The 15,797-nt window shown below is 54.2% G+C and overlaps 3 protein-coding genes across 3 annotated transcripts in view; 2 read left to right on the top strand and 1 right to left on the bottom strand.

Annotated features, from left to right (window-relative positions):
* PTSG_01516 (uncharacterized protein) overlaps nt 1–5,276 on the top strand; it is a 7,789-nt gene extending 2,513 nt beyond the window's left edge. The window contains exons 6-8 of the mRNA XM_004997438.1: nt 1–518; nt 776–4,925; nt 5,097–5,276. The exon at nt 1–518 is cut by the window's left edge and continues 318 nt beyond it. Coding sequence (XP_004997495.1) covers nt 1–518; nt 776–4,925; nt 5,097–5,149 — 4,721 coding nt within the window. The 3' untranslated portion in view covers nt 5,150–5,276. The remainder of the gene's footprint in view (nt 519–775; nt 4,926–5,096) is intronic.
* A 212-nt stretch (nt 5,277–5,488) lies between these two features.
* PTSG_11750 (uncharacterized protein) lies at nt 5,489–10,986 on the bottom strand. Its single transcript, XM_004997439.1, has 16 exons — nt 10,650–10,986; nt 10,176–10,443; nt 9,646–9,895; nt 9,186–9,268; nt 8,773–8,916; nt 8,574–8,649; nt 8,329–8,405; nt 8,099–8,139; nt 7,893–7,995; nt 7,412–7,555; nt 6,929–7,159; nt 6,662–6,750; nt 6,419–6,482; nt 6,140–6,222; nt 5,900–5,978; nt 5,489–5,793 (listed from the first exon to the last, which is right to left on the bottom strand). Exons 1-16 carry the CDS (start codon nt 10,877–10,879, stop codon nt 5,737–5,739), a joined length of 2,019 nt encoding a protein of 672 aa, XP_004997496.1. The 5' UTR covers nt 10,880–10,986; the 3' UTR covers nt 5,489–5,736.
* Nucleotides 10,987–11,136: 150 nt separating this feature from the next.
* PTSG_01519 (uncharacterized protein) lies at nt 11,137–15,718 on the top strand (the record flags this gene model as incomplete). Its single annotated transcript, XM_004997440.1, has 17 exons — nt 11,137–11,534; nt 11,906–12,038; nt 12,167–12,337; nt 12,467–12,528; nt 12,633–12,684; nt 12,802–12,918; nt 13,043–13,171; nt 13,296–13,466; nt 13,569–13,630; nt 13,751–13,799; nt 13,946–14,011; nt 14,159–14,272; nt 14,413–14,481; nt 14,609–14,722; nt 14,884–14,949; nt 15,162–15,239; nt 15,354–15,718. The coding sequence occupies exons 1-17, from the start codon at nt 11,340–11,342 to the stop codon at nt 15,716–15,718; spliced, it is 2,013 nt and encodes a 670-aa protein (XP_004997497.1). The 5' UTR covers nt 11,137–11,339.
* Between the last annotated feature and the right edge of the window lie 79 nt (nt 15,719–15,797).

Below are 15,797 nucleotides of genomic sequence, written 5' to 3' on the forward strand. Positions count from 1 at the left end.
GCAAGACGCTAACCTGCGTGATGGACGAGTCACAGCCCATGGACGCTGCCTTGCCGCTGTCCCCGGCGGTGCTCTACGAGTGCCTCAGGCGCAACCTGCAAGCCGTTGACGTTGCCTTGGAGCTCACGCGGCGTCAGAACCAGCAGGCCCTCAACGACATCAGCGTCATGTCGCATGAGCTGGACGCCCTGCAGCACGAGCTGATGGCTGTGCAGAAGGACAAGTTCCAGGCTGAGCAGATCTTCACGTCCGGTACCGTGGCGCGCCAGAAAATCCCCCAGCTGCGCGATCACGTGACGTTTCTGCAAAGCCGGGAGTCCAAGCTGGCCACGGAGATCAGCCAGAAGAGCCCCCATCTGCAACGGCGCAAGCAGCACCAGACCGCGCTCACTCAATACGCAAAGAGCCTCGAGGCCCTCCAAAAAGAATGCATTGATGTGCGAAGACAGATCCTCTGGTGCCGTGACGATCCTAACGAGGACTCCAGCGTTGCGGCCATCACAGCCTCCAGCCCACTGGTGCGGTCATTCGAGCTTGCTTGTTTTGCAACAGTGCGCGTGCTCTTCTCTTTCTGATTGCGTTGGTGTACTACACACGTGCATTTGTGAGCACGGCGTTGTTGTCATTGTTGTGTGCTCGTTGGTCCACTTGGTGTGCGCACGTGTGCGCGCGCGTGTCACATGTGCATTGAGCATCACGCTGGCCTTTTGCATGTGGAGCTACCTGCTTTCTTTTGCTCACACTCTTGTGCTGTGGGCATGACAAATGTGCACAGGGCCAACGCGTGCTGTCGTGCGCAAAACAAACCAAGGGAGCATTTAGCAGCTTGTGCCAGCAAGCGTTTTCCCGCATTGGTGAAGCGCGCTGTGTGCTCATGATCATCTTTCAAGCCACCAAGCACAAGCTACGGCGCGAGGACCTGCTTCTGACGGCGTGCAGCAGAGCGCTCATGCAGCACCTCGGCAGCGCTCGCTCTCGCATCGTCCGGGACACAATTTCAGAGCGCAAGCAGCTTGAGGAGGAGCTGAAGAAGCGCAGCGACGACGCTTTCAACGAGATCATGGCGTCGCTGGGCGAAACACACAAGGTCAAAGCCAAGAAGGGCAGTGACAAAGGCGGCAAAGCCAAGAACAAGAAAAAGAAGGACAAGTCGCGTCGCAAGAACAAACAACAACAACAACAACAACAACAACAACAACAACAACAACAACAACAACAACAGAAGCGGAAGCAGACGCAGCAGAAGCAGCAACAACAACAACAGAAGCGGAAGCAGACACAGACGCAGACGCAGCAAAAGCAGCAGCAGAAGCAGCAACAGCAACCTAGCGAACGTGGCGGAAGGCCTTCGGGTGATAGCGAGTCAGCAGTGGGCAACCACAACGAAGCCATACCCTCGCCCACAGAAGACACGCCGACGGGCACCAATCACCGACAGTCCAAGTCATCGGCAGCATCTCCTGCCACCATTGCCGCGTCAGTCAGCAAGCAGGCTGTGCCATCCATGGATGACGAGGTGTCCCTGCTTGCTGACTCTGGCATGCATGCCAGCGTGATGGTACCCGAAGACGCTCTCCATAGCAGTGCCCCCTGGGAGGAGAACGAGTGGCAGGTTCCGCGTGGTCACGCTTCTCAGCGCAAGCAGCGACTGCAAGCACGTGGGCGCAACGCCAAGCCGAGCAACAGTGATACAGCAGCAGCGGCAGCAGCGGCCGAGAGTCACGAGGCAAAGCAACACACAAGGCGCGCCCGTTCCAAGGGGGGCAAGGGACGTGGTACCAACCAACGTCCCAACAGAACGCACGAAGACGCACCAGAGGCGAAGCAGAGGCCTGCCACACTTGACACGAAAGGCATAGCCAAGAACAAAGCCTCCGAGCGCAAACAGGCATGGCCAGGCCAGCAGAAGCAGCAGAAACAGGCGGATTTGAAGAAGCCGCCAATGAAGCAGCAGCCAGTCAAGCAGCAGCCAGTCAAGCAGCAGCAAGTCAAGCAGCAGCAAGTCAAGCAGCAGCAAGTCAAGCAGCAGCAAGTCAAGCAGCCAGTCAAGCAGCAGCAAGTCAAGCAGCAGCCAGTCAAGCAGCAGCAAGTCAAGCAGCAGCAAGTCAAGCAGCAGCAAGTCAAGCAGCCAGTCAACCAGCAGCCAGTCAAGCAGCAGCCAGTCAAGCAGCAGCAAGTCAAGCAGCAGCCAGTCAACCAGCAGCATGTGAAGCAGCAGCCAGTCAAGCAGCAGCAGGGGCAGCCAGTGAAGGACAAGAAGCAGCAGCAACAATTGAGGCCATGGAAGCAAGAGCGGACTGTTATGATGACCAAGGACACGCAACAGACGTCCAGCGTACCCCGGGCTGCAGCTTCCGCGTCCAAAACAGCGGCAGCCATCGCGCCTGCTCGGGGTGCTGTGAATTTTGCTGATGGTGGCTCCCAGCAAGGGCTGTCCGACGTTGCTTTTGGGTTTGATGAGGCTACAGAGGAAACAGGGAAGGAGAGCGCGCGTGAGCAGACACAAGCAAAAGAGAACTCCCCCGCATCTACGTCCAGGCAGCAGCCGAAACAGCCGAAGCAGAAAGAGCTGCCGAAGCAGCAGGAGCAGGCGCAGCAGCCGAAGCAGCAACAGCAGCAGAAGGTGGAAGAGCGGAAACAGTCGAAGCAGCAAGAGAAGGAAGAGCGGAAGCAGCAGAAGCAGCAAGAGCAGCAACCGCTGAGACAATCGAAACAGCCGAAGTCGCAAGAGAAGGAAGAGCGGAAGCAGCAGAAGCAGCAGAAGCAGCAAGAGCAGCAACCGCTGAGACAATCGAAACAGCCGAAGTCGCAAGAGAAGGAAGAGCAGAAACAGCAGAAGCAGCAAGAGCAGCAACCGCTGAGACAATCGAAACAGCCGAAGCCGCAAGAGAAGGAAGAGCAGAAACAGCCGAAGCAGCAGGCACAGCAGCAACAGAAGCAGAATCAGGATGAGCAGCAACAACAGCAGAGACAGGAAGAGAAGCCAAAGCAGGAAAGGCAGGAAGAGCAGCCAGGCCACGGTGCTCTCAATGGTGGCGGTGCGGGCATGATGGTACCAGGGACAAACAACGCACCCCCTGCGCCTCCTTATGCTGGACAGTCCTCTCAACCACCTTTGATGCCGGCCCCGGTGCCCATGCATCCGCAAGGTGGCGGGGTTGTGCCTGGAAACCAACACCAGATGCCGCAATACGCGCCCGACCAACACGGCATGATGCCCCCACACCCATGGCAGGAGCAGCAGGCGCACATGGGCCACACAAACGGGGTCATGAACCCTCACACACACTCGTACTACCCGCACCATCCTCAGCAGTATGTACCTAACACCCAGGTCCCTGGTTATGGCCACCAGCACATGCAGCCCCACACCGCGCAAGTGCAAGTGCAGCCATTTCAACCATCGCCCTACCAGCCATCCCAGTCATACCAGCCATACCCGCCATACCCGCCATACCCGCCATACCAGCAACCGCAGCCAGCACAGCCAGCACAGCAACCGCAGCCAGATCAATCATCCCAGCCAGATCAATCATCCCAGCCATCCCCGACGCCCTCCGACGATGCGCCTGCGCGTCCAACTCGTGTGCTGTTCAAGTTGACAGGGGCCTCACCAGAGGCCAACACGGCAAGCACCACTAGCGGTGAACCAACGTCACCTATCACAGCACCACCAGCGCAGGCACCGGCGAATTTGACGGCGGAAGGGAAGGGCGCGGCGGACACCACCGCTCCTGACAGCAGCGGCTCGGACTGCGAGGAGAAAGAGAAAGAGAAGCCGAACAGCGGGACGGGCAAGAGCAAACGAGAGGAGGAATGCAAGGGAGCAGAGGTTAACGAGATGGCGGGGCAGAACGGCTCGGTTAAGGAAAGCAAAGCGAACAAGGCTACGAAAGAGCAGGGCGTGGTCAACGTGGTGCAAGAGTCAAAGGAGAAAACAGAGAAAGTCAAGGGGTCAACGATGACGGAAGCGCAGAGTGTGCAGGAGGACAAGAGTGAGGAGCAGGAGAAGACGAACCACGTCGTGAAAGAGCAGCAGGCTGAGGGTGAAGCAAAGAGTGAACAGCGCCCAAAGGAAGCTGGGCAAGAGACGGCAACCACAGCCCAGAGCGAGGAAGAGAAGACAAGGGAGGAGGAAGGCGGAAATAGAGACGGTGGTGTCGAAAGCGGTATCCAAGCTGAGCAGGAGCCGGAAGAATCAGGGGCCAAATCGCGGGAGCAGGGCGACACAGAAGAGCAACAACCGGTGAATGATGATAACAGCCACACGGAGGTGAAGACAACAGGCCACCAGCGTCATGCCCTGCGCGGTCATCCCCGCAACGAGCGCGATCAGCGCGGCCGCCACCACCCACATCATCCGAGCCCGCAGGACCCTCGCCGCAAGCAGCACCACAATCGCCAAAGCCACCGTACACCTCGCAAGCAACAGCATCCGCGGCCGCCGTTTCATGCCCAGCACCAGCACCAGCACCAGCACCAGCAGTTGCCACACCCAGGGCTCGATGCTTCTATGGCACCATTTCACCCAACCGGGGGCCCCATCGCCGGCGGCCCGCAGGCACCACAGATGCAACAAGTGCCGTACATGCATCAACAGCACATGCAGCACACGCCACAAGTGCCGTACATGCAGCAAGTGCCCCAAGTGCAGCACATGCCTCAACAGCAGCAGCAGTTCATGCCTCAGCAGCACACCATGCAGTTTATGCCTCAACAACAACAGCAGCATATACCGATAGCCCCAGCTGGTGGCCAGCACCCAGGAATGGTAGCAGGTGCTGGCGAGGGTACGATGCCACCTGTGATGCCGTATCCTGCTCCTCAACCGCCCGTGCCAAACGGCGGTGTGCACCACGGCGCACCAATGGCACAACACATGTACATGGGCCCATACATGGGCCAACTGCAGCAATTTACGCACGGTGCGATGCATGTGTTTGTGTATATCGTGCACTGCATTTGTATTTCTCATGCTTTCCACCCGGGTGTATGCCAATGCCTCATCATCTCACACTGGGGTGCGTTGTGTGTGTGTGTGTGTGTGTGTGTGTGTGTGTGTGTGTGTGTGTGTGTGTGTGTGCTTGGTTGAGCAGGGCCTCATTTCACAGGCGGACGAAAGCGTAACTCTCGCAACAAGTTCAAATGACGCCACTTGCTTGTTGCTTAGTGCAGGCTTGTTGAGGCTGTGTGGATATGTATGAGCATGTTCGTGTGTGAATATGTATGAGAGAGAGAGTATGTGTGTTTAGTTGTTTGTTTGTTTGTTTGTTTGTTTGTTTGTTTGTTTGTTTGTTTGTTTGTTTGTTTGTTTGTTTGTTTGTTTGGTTGGTTGGTTGTTTGTTGTGTGTTTGTTTGGTTGGTTGTTTGCTTGTGCTTGGGCGAGAGATGCGATGACTGCCCCCATTATATGTGTGCGCACAGTGCCCTGTGCTTGAAGCGTTTGTGATCGTGTTGTGAGTATGATTGCTTGTGTGGAGTCGTGTATTTGACGTGCTGGGTTTAATTGCCGATGAACAAAGAAGAGATTGTGGTGTTGGACAAACCAGCCGGCCAGCCAGCTCTGAATGACAGTAAACATTTGACCGATGCGCTCACCAGTAATTTAACAATCCACAGTGCGTGTGAATGAGCGTGTGTATGCTTGAAAGCGTGTGTGTATGAGCGTGTTTGTGTGCATGCGTACATGTGCATGCGTGTGTGTATGCGCATGTATATGTGTATGAGCGTGTGTTCTTAGGCGGTTGGAGGGCGTTCATCCAGCCAGCGTTGAAACTCTTGTTGGAAAGCAACCTGGGGATGAAGAACACGCATGCGGTCATGGTAAGTTGAGGCGCAATGCGGCCGTTGGCACTGTTGGGAAGGAGGGCAAAGGGATTACTACATCACAACAACCCACCTTTTGCTTCTCAAACAGGTGTTTCAGGTGTTCTGTTTCCTGTTTCAGCGATCGCAGCTTCGACAGCTTCGATTTGTACCTGTGTATGTGTTAGTATAAGTATTTGAGCGTCAGTGTGTGTGTGTGTGTGCGTGTGAGTGTGAGCGTGAGTGTAAATTGGAGCGTGTGCGTGTGCGTGTGAGTGCATAGGTGATCAGGGGAGAGACCAAGCAGAAAGCGCGAAAAGTTACAAAAGCGTACGCTGTCTGGCAAACTTGAAGCTCTGACTGCATCGCATCCAGTTCTGGGTCCACAATGTCCTCTTCTTCCAGCCCACTTCGGATCTGTCGATGCATGGCAAGTGTGGTGGTGGAGATGGTAGGGGAATTAAGATCGCGGGTGCACGTGGAGAACAAGAGCACGCACAGGCACGGGGGGGGGGGTGGGATAATGTGCGTGCGCGAGTGAGTGAAGATGCGTGTAAGGGATGTGCATGTGCATGTAGGTCGTGCATCATCATGACACGCGGCAAGCACTCACGTGTTCTGTGAGATGCTCTTGCTGGTGTCGCGTCATGTGCCGCTTAATCTCCGCAATAATATCCCTGGAGGATAACGAGGGGAAGTATGGATGAGAAGACAAGGCGGGGGGGAGAAGAGGAAGGGAGGGGGGAGGGGTACGCGATTGCGACACCAATGACACATCCAAGGTGCCCAGAGCCACGCGGAACCAGTGCAAAGCATGTTGAACGCGCGTGGAGGGGGAGTTGATGCAGAAACGTACTTGGCTTCCTGCACCTCTTGTCCAAGACGTTGAGCTTGCGCGTACAGGTCTTTCAGCGTCGTCTTTGTTCGATCGAGGATGGGGTATGCCTGTGAAGTGTGTGCGTGTGTGTAGGGGGGGGGAGAGCATGGCTTGTGGTTGTAGGTTGAAAGGAGTCGAAATGGCTGTGTTTGTTCATCATCATGAGGCAAAGCACGCACACACACACACACACACAACCCACAACACACACACACACACACAACATACACACACACGTGCTCATACCTGGCTCTCTGTCTTGAACTGCTCGAGGAGAGCTTTCTTCTCTTCTGGCGACAAGTCACGCGTTGTCGTTGTCATGGCTGGCGGTCCTGTTGCTGCTGGTGTCCGGATGGTGCTGGAACGAGAGGACGACGTGTCCGATGTGCCGCCTTCGCCGCGCGCTCGTCGAAGTTTCGCCACCAAAATGCGAATTTCGTTATCGCGCTGCTCCAGAAGCGATTCCAACCGCGTAATCTAAGGGGTTGTGTAGGTGTCAGTGTGGGCGAATTGGTTGTGTATGTGTTAGTGTGGGCGAATTGGTTGTGGTTGTGAGGGAGGGAGCAAGTGTGTGTATGTGAGTGAGCAAGAGAGTGTGTGTATGTGAGTGAGCAAGTGTGGGAGTGTGTGAAATGTGTGTGTGTGTGTGTGTGGCATGGAGAAGAAGGGAGGGAGAACAACACAGGTGTGTCGAAAGGTAAGTAGTGACAGCATTGGTGGCAAACGTACGTTTTCATTGGTGGCCTCGTCGTGGTAGTATTTGGTTCGGCTCACATCCAAATCACCATCACCATCACCACCACCAGTTCCTTCCTCGTCCTCTGTGTGCCCTTGTGCTGGGCCGGCATTCTCCCTTGCCAAAAGCAGTGACGCCTAACGTGGTGGCAGAGTGAGTGAGTGGGTGAGTGGGTGTTTGTGGGTTAGTGTGAGTGAGTGAGGGGGAGGGATTGTGTGTGTGTGTGTGTGTTCGCATGTGTGTGTGTGTGGATGTATGTGTGTGTGGGTGTGTGTGGGTGTGTGTGGGTGTTTGTGGGTGTGTGTGTGCGTGTGTGGATGTATGTGTGAGTGTGTGGATGTATGTGGGTGTGTGTGCATGTATGTGTGTGTGCATGTGTGTGTCAATGGGATTGTGGAGTAGCGCGCGTAATGTTCAAACCACCACGTGTCATAGACTGGCCCAGCGAGGTGGCTGAAAGCGCGTTCGTTGCACCTTGAAGTATGAAAAGCAGTATTGGATCTTGCGCATATCTCCAAGCACAAGGTCTGCATCTTGTGCCGTGCTGCTCACGTACGTGTCAACCATTTGTCGCAACCTGTCACGTGGCGTGCACACACGTACATGTGTTTACATGCACGTGAGAAACTTGGGCAGCGTATGGTGCCTGCAAGCACGAAGGACAGGTGCACACCACTTACGCCTCTTTCTCCTCGTCGGTCAATGGCTCGGACATGTCCACCTGTGTGTGTGTGTGTGTGTGTGTGACAGTGAGAACAAGTAGCAAATACTCGTCGATGACCAATGACGTGCGCTGTGTGCAAGTGCACATGCGTTGCTGTGGTAGTTCTCATGTGAAAACACGTGTGTGTGTGTGTGTGTGTGTGGAAGTGTGTGTGTGTGTGTGTGTGTGTGTGTGTGTGCAACTCACGTCACCAGAGAGCAGCGCGAGCTCTGCCTTGAGTCGCGTCACTTCCTGCTTCAGCCGAATAATTTCAAGCTTCGGATCTACGCGTGTGTGCGTGCGTGCGTGCGTGTGTGTGTATGTGTGTGTGCGTGTGTGAGTGTGTACGTGCGTATCCAAATGTACGTCAGTGTGTGCATGGCGACACGTGCAATCCTAGAAAGCAAGTTGGTACTTGTGTCTGTATTAGCAGTCGTTCCTGCAGAACCCACCGAGCTCTTCATTGAGGCGGGCGTCGTTCTTCACAAGCGCAACACGCTGCGAAAACCGGCCAGTCGATATCGACTCCTGCATGTGCGTGTGTGTGTGTGTGCGTGTGTGCGTGGGTGTTGGAATACAAGATGTGCGACGAAGAAAGCCGTTGTGCGTTTCGATTGCACAGTCGCGACAATCAATGGTGGCACCACTCACCGCCATGTTCCGCTCCTCCGAGGACATGGTGGCAATCATGGTCGTCTTGCAGTTGCCGCCAAGACTGTCGCGAAGAACAGACGTCAGCAGCGAGTTTCGGTACGGAACGTGCCGACGCGTCTTCTCTGATAGCGCAACGATCACCTACAGTGGCGTGTGAATGGGAGAGACGGACGTGACATGGTGATGATTGAGTGTGCGTGTGTGAGTGTGTGAGTGAGTGAGAGAGTGTGTGTGAGTGCGTATGTGTGTGTGTGTGTGTGTGTGTGAGGTGTGTGTGTGTGTGTGTGTGTGAGGTGTATGTGTGTGAACAGTGTGCATGGGCTGACATCAAACACAAGTGATGGCCTGTGCTGACACGTGTGCGTGTGTGCGTGCAGGATGAATGTGCTGAAGGACGGGGCAACACGCACCTGCTCCAAGTAGTGAAGCGAGAGGTTGATGTATTTCGCTTCCGTCAGCAGCACACCTTCCACATTCGTTTTCTTGATGCGTTCTGTGGGAAGCAGGGAGGCGGTGATTTGGGGGGGGGGGAGGGGGAGGGGTGGCAGCAGTGCAGTGAGAGGGAGAGAGAGAGAGAGAGTGTGTGTGTGTGTGTGTGTGTGATCGTGAAGAAAAGACGGATGGTAGGGGAAGACAAGGCGGCGTAGCATGTGCAGACGCGGTTGACAGCGGGATGTAAAGCAAGAGGCACAAGTACAGATATGCGCAGACACACACCCACAGATGCGCAATCACTACACATGCACACGAATACGCACACACACGCACGCACACACAGGCAGACAGACACACTGGCGCAATCAATGCACACACATACATACAAGCACACATGCGCAATCAATACACATACATACACGCACATGCACACACCTGATCCAGCAAGGTCGACCAGGTGCAGCTTGCCCTTTCGCCAGACAGAGGAGCCCGTCTCACGCGAGGTCACGTAGATGGTGAAGATGCAGTGGGAGCGTGTGGATGCCATGTTCATGGGCGTCTCGGCAATCATGCGGTTGGTGTCGCCGACGAAGAGCGCATTTAGCGCCTGCTCTGTTGTCTCCACGGGGATTTGAGACAGGTTGTTCAGGTGCACGTCGCCGTCGGGGCCTTCCATCAGGTTGATCTGCACACAGTGGACAAGTCATCAACATGCAAAGTGTCCCTGAAACGATGGTTTGCGACACGCAAACAGACCGACCGGCAGGCAGGCACACAGCCAGACACAGGCAGGCAGGCACACACACACAAAACACAAAAACACACAGCCAGACAGACGCACACACACACACACACACACACACACACACACTCACACACACAAACACAAACACACAGACACAAACACACAGACAGACAGACACTCACGCAAACACACACACACACATACACATACACATGCACACCTTTGGCAGGTCCTCCATGCCTTTGAGTTTGCCTTGCTGCGGTGTTCCCAACAAGTCGTAACCGTTCTCATTGTAGATTTCAAGGTAGGAGACGCGCGTGGAGAACTCGCGATCAGGGTGGTCCGCGTAGAACTGGAACAGAAACTCCAGGATGCGAGGAATCAGGCCGCGCTGGTCGTAGTTCTCGGCGCCGCCCGTGATGGTGAACGTTTTGCCCGACCCCGTCTGACCATAAGCAAACACAGTCCCATTGTACCCTTCAATGACGCTGCAGCCCAGCACCAGAACCGAAACAAATGAAACACGAGGCAACACACAAAGCGTGGCAGATCGTGAGCACTTTGGACAAACAACAAGAGCATTACATCTTGGCGAGCAACAGCTGTCACGTCACCATTCACATGCAAGCGGAGATGCCGGCAGTCAGCTAGGGAATGCACACGGTACCCTCTTCCCCCTTGCGTGTGCGGTTACCTTTCAGCGACTGGCTTGGCAACGTGGTTGAAGATGGTGTCTTGGCTGGTCTCGCGCTGGAACACCTTCTGGAACTTGAACTTGTAGTCCTCCCGCGTGTGGTTCACAATGTCCTTTGTGTTCCGAGGCGTGTGAATCTTCAAGATGTCGCAGTCATCTTGCGGGTCCAGCTCCACGCCGTCGTACGGCTTGTCCGTCGGCTTCAGCCGACAATACACCACGATGCTCATGCTCGGGATTGAGGACGTAGGAGGAGAAGAGAGGGAGGAAGAAACGGTCGTCCGTCAGTCAGCAGCGTCCGTCAACAACAGCTGGTTGCGACAGGATGAAATGTTAGTCAGACCAAAAATGGTGTGTCCTCCTGTTGATGGACGCGACAACACTGATGGTGTGACTGATGTGTGTCATAGCATCATGTGTCTGATGTGTCACTTTCACATGACGACGGCTGAGTCACAACACAAGGTCAGGCATACATTCACGCAAACACACAGCCACGGGCAGAGTGTCTGTCTGTTGTGTGTGTGTGCGGTGGGCATTTTCTATCCCACCTTCCTTCCCACGAGAACACGAGCAGCCAAGCGACATCTGTTTTCTTTTGCTGAGTCCACTGCACCGCTGCGTCTCCTTCTCACCTCTCGTCTGGTTCTTCTGTTGCGCTGTTGACTGTGGGCCAACACAACCAGCACAATGACCAGGCCGAACAGCTGCTGGACTGCAGGGCATGCGTTGGGGTTGATGCTTTGCATCGTGTGCTCTTGCAAGCTGGTGGATGGTGGGGCTGCAAAAGTGTACGGATTTACCTCGTTTGCGCAGGAGTTCAATGTTGCCTGCCCGAATGGACAGGGATTTCGTGGACTTCGCTCCATTCACGAGAATGAATATGTAAGATGAAGCTTGAGATGCATGCTTGAGGTTTGCTGTGGCTCGCTCGAAAGCACATGCAATTGCACCTTGTGTATGTGAGTGTGTCTTCAAGCTGTTTCACTCCACAGAAACAACTGGAACGACTTGGCTTTTAATCCTTGTCTTCAACCCCGTCTCTCGTGCTGTTTTGTTCTGCCTTCTTGCTTCCGTCTGTGATGCTCGTCAACCACGGGTTGTGATCTCAGGGTGAGACTAAGCGAACACTCGGTGTTTGAGGTGAAGTATAAGTGTTTCTGCGCACACGCAAAGCTTGCCTGTTGACCGTTGCTGACTTCTTGGTGAGCTGCACTCACGTCTCACCTTGTTTGCCTTGTTTGCTCTTGTCAGAGGACCGCAAGTGGAGGTTTTTGTGTGAAGATGTTGGATATGGACCAAATGACAACGTCGCTAAGTTTGGCACACTGGAAGACCGGAAGGAGAACTACGATCATCCACAAACCGTAGTTTGTCCTCGGCACCACTGTTCGTTCAAGAAGTCAAGAGTGCTGTTTGTGTCTACCACGCTGGCTTCGATCACCGCTTCTGCGTGTGCACAAGCTCACACCTGCGCTGGTCCGTTTCACCTGTGGCTTGTGGCTGATTGACACTAGACTTGGCAGGGGCTCTCTCAAAGTTTCACGGGCATTACAGCGATCGGCTTTGGATCTGGACATGTCGTCAGGCTACAGATGCAGTGCTCTCTAATTGTCAGAGAGGTGACTACGTTAACAATTGGGACGAACAGTTCAAGTTCATAGCTTCGGATAATCGCGTGATCACGGGTGAGACTTCGTGTTGTCGTGAGTACTGTAGGCAGTACATTCTGGTACGTACTTCAGAATACGTGCGCATACTTGGAGTACCAATGTAAACCCGCGCTTTGCTGAGTCTGTTCCTGCTCGTGTTGACAGGCGTGAACTCCTATCATGACAACAACAAGGAAGACCGTCGATTTCGCTTCACCACCTGCCGAGTAAGTCAAGTGCAACCCCTTAAAGTGGTCGCGGTGATCTCCATCTTTTTCGTTGCTGAAGTTTAATTGCATTGCACGGGAATGCACACATTGCCGACAACAAGGTGGACTGTTCGCCGTTCTACGAGCAGCATGACACGGGATGTGTGCCGACAGGTGCGTACAATATCGAGTGTACACGGTTCCTCTGCACGAAGTTTGGAACAGATCGTGTGTCGCTTCCTGTGGCATGGCTTCACAAGCATGTTTTGTGGTGTGATGTTCACTGTACAGAACTTAAGCCGTCGCCTTCGCCCTCCTACGATGAGCACTTCCAGCAAACTTTCTTCGTCACATGCCACAACAACCAGGGCCTGGTCAGAGTTCGTTCTGACTATGACGAGGGCCAAGGTGAGGATTGCGCGACTGTCATCTTGCGGTCGTGCGCTTGCCTGTTGGTTTCATTTCCGCCCGCCTTGCACTGTTCAAGCCAACATTGTCTGCATTTTACTGTTTCATGTTGTGTGGTTGTCAGGGGATCGCAAATGGCGGTTTCAATGCGCGCCAGTCGGAAGTACTCAGGTGGCAGACTTGACCGAAATGAGTACCGCTGGCGTCGAGGACCTGCATGGCGCCGTCAACATGATATGCCCCACAAACTACTGTAAGCTTGTCTTGTGTCAATTCTGGCGTGTTTGTTGTGGTCAATGTGTAGGTTGCTTCCATAGACGCACCATCATAGATCATGTGCTCACCTTGCAGACGTGCGTCCGTGACTTACGATGCAGATTTGCGTGCAATCCAGTCTGGTTTTGTCCAAGCAATGAAAGATCGGTTGTTCAAATTCCAATGTCAGCGCATCACGGGTGCAATTCTGACAAACTGCCAGCGACGCGAGTTTGTGAACCCTGTTCACGGCGCCCTTGACGTTGACGTGGAACGTCATCAAGTGATTGCTGGTACGTAGCAAGCGTCCTTGCTCGATGAGCGTGATTGGCAGGCAAGTGAATTTGACTCCAAGCTCACGCAAAGCCGCCTGATCGTGCTGATGGCGAATGCAGGGCTTGCTTCGATGTACTCTGCAGTTGACGAGGACAGGCGGTGGCACGTGACAACGTGTGATGTGAGTATATTTTGTTTCCATGTGGCTGGTCTGGTACGCCTGTCTCGCCAACACGGCTATATGGTGCCTTCATCATGTTCCTTCTTCACGGTATTCCTTGATTCCCTTCCGTGGTTATAGGTATCGTGTGCCAACGGCTTTACATCAGACGGTGCTCGAGGCTGCATTGGTGAGAGCCAGCGTTCGCATTGTACAGAGAGAAGGGGTGATGCGGGAGAAGCGAACTGCCAAGAAACTCGAGAAACTGGACTGCCTTTGGGTTTTCAACTGCACGAACCCTCAGTACCAATATGCTCTTCGACGCCGCATTGTTAGAAGCGCCATGCGGAAAACTGGTTCTCCAAGATGGGATTCTTTCAGGCAACTGTCAAGGACGTGTCGGTAAGTGATCAAGTGAATATGGAGAGTGCTAGCGGCCAATCCTTCAGCCATAGTCTCGCAGGATACTAACACCCCCCAAGACTGCAAGTCTCCCTTCATCAGCGTTCATTTCTGATTCCATGGCATACGTTCTAAATCGACGATCAGGTGATGAGTGCCAGTACAGCGGCTGCAACCTTGGATATCGGCTGTTGAGTCCACCTGTGACGCGCGTTTGCCAGGCGGATGGCTCATGGACGAACACGGCACCAGTCTGCAAACGTGTGTTGGCTTGCTCGACATGAGCGAGAACGGCGTGTGACTTGATATCGTTCAGTCGGGGACAAGCACTGGTGCCAACGTTGCGCGCCACGACTCTAATGGCTTTCCTACGAACCATGTCATCTTTTTGCTCCCTGCAGGCATTGAAAGTTGTGGACCCCAGGTGCTGCCCAATGGTCATGTGATCGGTGCCTGTGACGGTGGCATTGGTACGTGTGTTGCTGTTGATTACGAAATGTTGCCACTGTCAGAGCACTTGCTGCATGGGAGCGCTTTTCGGATCCCGCACATTGCTGCGCTCATGTGCCTGCATCTCAATCTCACCCAATGATTTAGGTGACGCGTGCACATTTTCTGGATGTGAGGATGGCTTCAAGCTGTCGGAGACAGGCGTGACGCGCGTGTGTCAAGCCGATGGCACCTGGAGCAACTCTCCGCCACACTGCGAGCGTGAGTACCCAAGACGCTGCACCTGTGTATGCATGCCTTCATGAATGCCACATCACATCAATTCTTTGCCTGTTGGTCAGGCAGGGAGACTTGAGTTGGTCGTTGTTAGAACACTTCCCTGGTTCTCTTACAGCCCTGCCGTTGTATATGCGCGATAACAGGTGTACCATGTAAACCACTGACTCTACAACACGGCCAACTTGTTGGAGACTGTGGCGGTGATTTCGGTTCGTGTTTGCGATAGACATTTGGCTGTTTGTTCGTAGGAAGTGAAGGAGGGCGTGAGTGAGTGAGTGAGAGTGTGTGTTTGTGTGTGCGTGTGCGTGTTCAGTACTGGCTATGTACATGTATGCTGGTGCATGTACGTTTATATGTTCACGCGTGAACGCTCAAGTTTTGGATGTAATTGCCTGCGTGTGTAACCTCACTGGCCGTACAGGAGACACGTGTGTTTATCGCGAATGCAATGATGGGTACAGCATGTTGGTGCCTGTCGGACCTGATGATCCGGTGAAAAGTGAGTAACTACCAGCTGTCCGCTCATGAATGGATGGGGTTGAGTGCTTTCTGCTCTGCGTGTACGTACCAATTGCCTGTTTATCCACATTCATCGATCGCGGTTTCGTCGCAGGCGAGGGGACTGAGTTCAAACACGCCACGTCCCCCGTGTCACGCACGTGTATGGGGAATGGCACGTGGAGCAACGGGACCCCGATTTGTCACCGCACTCCGACCACCTGGTTTCATCACATTCCGAGCATCTTTTGGGACACAATGCAAATCCTGTGGAAGGATATCACTTTGGTTGTCGAAGGAACCTGCCACGCTATGGACAAACTTCAATGCTGGCTCCAGAACGTTGACACCCGTATTGTCTGGGCTGTCGGCAGCACGTGTGTCCTGATGTTGCTTGGTCTGTACTGGTTCGATGCCCCTCTCCCAGCAGCAAACGAAGCTGCTCAGAACAGTGGCACAGCCCGAGCACTCACAACTTGACGTTTGGCGTGTCCCCACCCACAAGCGTTCCGCAACACGAAGACACGTCTTCGCAATCACGTTCTTTCTGTTCATTGTT

The sequence above is a fragment of the Salpingoeca rosetta genome (assembly GCF_000188695.1).
Source record: "Salpingoeca rosetta unplaced genomic scaffold supercont1.4, whole genome shotgun sequence".
NCBI classification, from domain to species: domain Eukaryota; class Choanoflagellata; order Craspedida; family Salpingoecidae; genus Salpingoeca; species Salpingoeca rosetta.

Bases quoted from the DNA above. Each gene is read 5' to 3' on its own strand.
- PTSG_11750 (XM_004997439.1), bottom strand. From the start codon at position 10,879: ATGAGCATCGTGGTGTATTGTCGGCTGAAGCCGACGGACAAGCCGTAC. The intron at 8,406-8,573 runs GTGGGTTCTGCA...ACACACGCGTAG, and splicing joins CCGCCTCAATGAAGAGCTCG to ATCCGAAGCTTGAAATTATT. The intron at 7,556-7,892 runs GTGCAACGAACG...CCACCACGTTAG, and splicing joins ACTGCTTTTCATACTTCAAG to GCGTCACTGCTTTTGGCAAG.